This window comes from Fomitiporia mediterranea (assembly GCF_000271605.1).
Source record: "Fomitiporia mediterranea MF3/22 unplaced genomic scaffold FOMMEscaffold_1, whole genome shotgun sequence".
In the NCBI taxonomy this organism is placed as follows: Eukaryota; Fungi; Basidiomycota; class Agaricomycetes; order Hymenochaetales; family Hymenochaetaceae; genus Fomitiporia; species Fomitiporia mediterranea.
Window position 1 is genome coordinate 43,583 of NW_006760386.1, and position 4,977 is coordinate 48,559.

Sequence of the window (4,977 nt, forward strand, 5' to 3'; positions counted from 1 at the left end):
CTAGGTTATCCCAGTCAGTAGTTGAGTGAACTAAGGGCGATTAGAATTCTCTTGTGAGGAACAGTGAGTTTCCTTACATCAAGCTACCTTTTAAAGACAATAAGAAGTGGTCTGAGGGTAAAGAAAGAGCTCCTGAATTCAAAGTCAGGGGAATATACTACTAGCCCTTACTAACAACAATCTTTAAAGCCTTAGACAACCCTTATTCTCCTCCTTTTCATTATATACCTTACAGGGAGCTTTGGAGACTAACAGTATGTATAGTATTAGAGCTGTATAACAAACTTTCTACTGACCCTTAATTATCTCTCCTCTTCCTTAAGTACAACTCCTCTCCTAAACACATTTATAGTAAACTATATTGCTCAGATTATTGGTTGGAAGCCTACAAAGAAGTACAAAGCTTTTCAACACAAGACAGTACTGAAAACTTTGTACTTCCTCTTATTCTCTATTCAGACTCAACACATCTTGTAAATTTCGGTTCTGTATTACTTTGACCAATATATATGTACTTTAGAGGCTAATCTAAGTACATGTGTTGTAAATCTTTATAGACAGCTTGCTATCATCTAGCATATATTCCTTTAGTGAGTACATTCCTTCTATATTTCTGCTGTTCTTTGTGATACATGTTCTGACATATAGTATTTACATTAATAAAGCTCTCAGTATCAGTTCAAGATACATATAATAAGGTTTATAAACAATCTACATCTTTGGAACTCCTCACTCACTTAAAGTGCAAACTATTTCAAGCTGTCTTGTCCTATATCCTCTTACAGCCTGAAATTCTCAAGATATACAGCTCTAGTATTCTATTTGACTGCTTGGATGGAAAATTACACAGGCTCTTCCTAAGGTTTGCTTTTTACTTAGCAGACTACCCTGAGAAGTATATCTTGTATCTATTTACTATCTTCTTGTTTGCATACACTACAATCTTTACCTCAATTTATGTAAGGATAACTAAACATTACTATAGGATACTCATTGTTAGCTTGTATGTTTTAAGCAAATTCTCAAGCCTTACAGATATTATACTAACCAAATTCAACCATATGCTTAGTACTAGAGCTGATTAACAAAGACAAACTTGCAAACATATTAATGATACAGTATAGTAAGAGAAGATTTCTAGGGCACAATAGTGGATTTTTCAATTAGGGAAGCCTGTAGAATCCACCTAGATAAAAAATCTCCTTAAGGACAGATCCCTCATACTAGTTAATGTAAGTGAACTGTTACTATCCAGGCAATACTCCTTATTACTCACTTATCTTATTTTTATAGAATGCTTTTTCTGTGCTTTACAAGTATGGATTCAATTTCTTTGACTTATTTGTTTTAGACCTTATGTATGAATTTGAGTTAGGGGTCTAGAAAGTAATATTTACCTACCTCTTGTGTATTCTTTTTGTACAGGGAGGAGAGAGTATACTAATACTTAATAGGAGGTAAGTATTTATGTTACAGCCTTATCAATTGCCTTACTATTGTCTATTTAGATATATTCATTATATTTTAGGTATTACTGTACTCCTACATTTGGAATGGATACAATCTAGTAATTTTCTAGAAATATGTCTATAATGAAAAAAATTGTAGCCAGAGACTTTAAAGATATTCTACAGGTAAGTGCCTCCCTCAAGACTATTAATATATATACACTATAATAGAATGTGTATTACCTAGTGTACTATACTAGCCTTTAAGGATTTACTACTAAAGAAATATAATAAAGTAGTCCTTAACCTTTTATTCATTTTAGCAACCTGGCATACACTTGTAAAGCTCTGTATTCATACAGAGACTATGGTTTGGTTCTTTGAGGAGACAACAACATTGCTAGGATACTAGGTATGATACTTTAAGAAGACTGTATACTTGGCCTATAATACACACAAACTCTTAAAGGAGATTACTACTTAAGAACATTGTCAAGCTGCCCTACTCAATAAGGGTAAGGCAAAGGGACTGGATACAAAAACAATCAGATCTAGTGTGAAAACTAAAACACTCAACATTAATACACTAAAATTTTATTCTCTTAGTGTATATGCTTCTACCATTTGTTGATTCAGTATGACTAATTTATACAGTACACAAATTGTTAAGTGTCTACTTTACAATATACTCTCTGTACTTATCTTGATTGTATATCTTTACAGGGGGAGTCTCAGTATAGGAGACTCAAACACATGTATGTTAGGACAAACAAGTAAGACACTGTAAAGGCAGTTTCACAACTAGAGAGTAGGACCTATAAGATATGTAAGATTAATTCTTGTATTAGCCTTAATGATGGATCTGAGAATACTATCAAGCTAAGGGATCTTGAAGTCTATTATAACATAGTAGTATCAAAAAAGGATTCTATCCATCTTTATTAGTAGCTTTTAGATAATGATTCTGACCCAGCTTTACAGGTGAGTACATTATTAGTCTCCTCTTTCTATTTTATGTATACAAGTACTAATACATTACACACTTGCTAGAATTTCCTACTGAGTCTTTATAGGCACTTGCTTGAATGCATTCTCTCAAGATAGGAAGATAAGGCCTTTACTATAGACAAGCTATACAGTCTCTATATAAAAAATGATAAGCTTTTCTATCTTAAGGTACTATACATTAATTATACAACCTACAATGTTAGGAGAGTCTAAGATTCACTCAATCCATAAATGTATACTAATATCATGTTACTATCAGATAATACTGAACATCCCTACATTTATACTCAAATAATTGGACTTTTTCATGTAGAGGTCAGTTATATAGGTCTAGAGGCTAACCCTAACTTCTAAAACTTTAATCAGCTCAATTTTGCTTAAGTTTGCTAAATGAAAGTCAATAAGAATAGCTTATTTGTTGAGAGACAACTCTCTTGATTGTAATTCTATTGTTATACAGATCCTAGTACCTTTGGATTCATTGACCCAGACCTTATTCTTTAAGGTGCTTATCTAATCCTATAATTCTCTAAGAGTACTGTCTAGACACTCTTACCTCTATCCCTTACTTGCTAACCTGAAGATAAGAATGAAGATTACAAATTTTACTTTGTAAATGTGTAAGTATGTTGTTAAGGCTTTCAAATTTGGAACATATTAATACTGAGTCATTTTTGGTCCAATTTACTACAGATTCATTAATAGGGACATGTTTATATACTATTAAGGTAGAGGAATTGAACACAAAAGTACATAGTATTTAAATAGCTACCTACTATATAACACACTACAAGAACAAAACAATAACAAGATGGATGGTAAAGTATTAGAAGAGGAGGAGGAGACTAATAGTAATGACAAGGATCTTGAAAGTAAAGAACAGAATGATGAGGAAGGCAAATTGAACAGTTATACAGACCTGTAGTAAATATTAGATGCACCATTTACATGTAAGGTAATTTTGTAGTCATACACAGTAAATGACAATCTGTTGATCATCTGTACAACTGTTTTTACTAATTGAATATGGTACTGTAAGTATTCTACTAGGCTGATTCCTTGTTACTATCTTACTAACTTTTACAGTGAGCAAAATGAATCTTCTTTTAACAGGTACTATCTATGCCTCCATCTTGGCTCAGTTTACACTAACTGTAGTATTCTTTGGAGCAATCCTTAACTTTACTACTATCACACAGTTTCTCACAGTTTGTAGTATAGAGAGTACTACATGTGTTACTACTATTTTTACAGATTCTTTCATTACTGTCACTATACTCTATTTACTGTGTTATATGTCTGTTAGTAATCTTTAATACACTACTACTACCTGATTTGAGCATATACAGAATTTGCAAGGTTGTTTAGAGACTCAGAATAATAAGGATAGCTATTAGGTTGAAGTTTACAAGTAGTACAGTATAACTCAACAGCTTCATCAAAGTCTTCTAGCTGTTTACACTACTTGTATCTCTTACTTTATTATCTTACTTACTTTGTTGTCTCTCACAGCACTCTCCAGACACACTTTCACTCAGGCTTGGCTCTGTAACAAGTAGTAATGACTCTCAATCCCCTGTCAATAATTTGCTCAACATTGACTTTAATAACATACTTGCATTCCTTTTGCTTTACAGTCACACACACATACTCCTAACAACTTGTATTCACAATTACCTTTAGTAAGTCCCTTCCCTCACTTGTATTTGACCTGAGATCTCTAGACTTACTTCTTATCTTACACAGTACTCTCTACACCTGCCCCCCCTCTGTTTTTTGGGCCAATCCAGACATGTACAAAACAAAGGACACAAAACATGTGTTCTGTAAGGCTGGTACTGATAAAATTCTGGGAGTACTTAGAGAAGCACTCCCAGATTGTTATAGCTGTATTAAAACAGCTAAAATTGTGTAAGTTCTTATATTTTTTACTTTTTTCTACTACTAACATTATTATTATTATTATTAGGAGTAGTATTCATGAGTCAGGTAATGACAATACTCTACACCTTCTAATAAGATGTTTTAGGAAGAAGAAATTGGTAGGATCTATACACCTGCCTTTTGTTAATAATGTGAGTTTTTTTTACCTTTGTCTTGTCTTTCTTTGCTAATATTATCTTAAGGAATTCAATTTCAAGGGGGCAACTATTAGTTACAAGACAGCTAAAAAAATTGTAATTAAAAAGATCTTGTAATATTTTCTTTTACTTTGTATTTTATTTACATCTGTTATACTTCTATAACACACACATTACAAACTAGTACTATATATTTATTAAGATTAGAACCCTAAAAATAGAGTTTTTAATTATTATATACATTAATTTGCCTTTTGTATTAATTATCTACTAAAAATAAATATTTTTGCTTAATTATATTACAGATATTACTCTGTTTTTAAGATTATAATACTTATATAATCTAAGTATAATACTTTAGCTTATAATGTAAGGTTATCATAATGTATTCAATGAATTGTAATAATTCATAACACTCTTAGAGTCTTTATATACATTAA

General features: G+C 31.7%; 2 protein-coding genes across 2 annotated transcripts; both read left to right on the forward strand.

Moving 5' to 3' along the window:
- Window positions 1-722: 722 nt before the first annotated feature.
- Window positions 723-905, forward strand: FOMMEDRAFT_69661 (uncharacterized protein; the record flags this gene model as incomplete). Its single annotated transcript, XM_007261071.1, has 1 exon — window positions 723-905. A coding segment is annotated over one exon (183 nt), but the record flags the coding sequence as incomplete, so codon positions are not given.
- A 666-nt stretch (window positions 906-1,571) lies between these two features.
- FOMMEDRAFT_73563 (uncharacterized protein) lies at window positions 1,572-1,860 on the forward strand (the record flags this gene model as incomplete). Its single annotated transcript, XM_007261072.1, has 2 exons — window positions 1,572-1,634; window positions 1,696-1,860. Coding segments are annotated over 2 exons (228 nt in total), but the record flags the coding sequence as incomplete, so codon positions are not given.
- Between the last annotated feature and the right edge of the window lie 3,117 nt (window positions 1,861-4,977).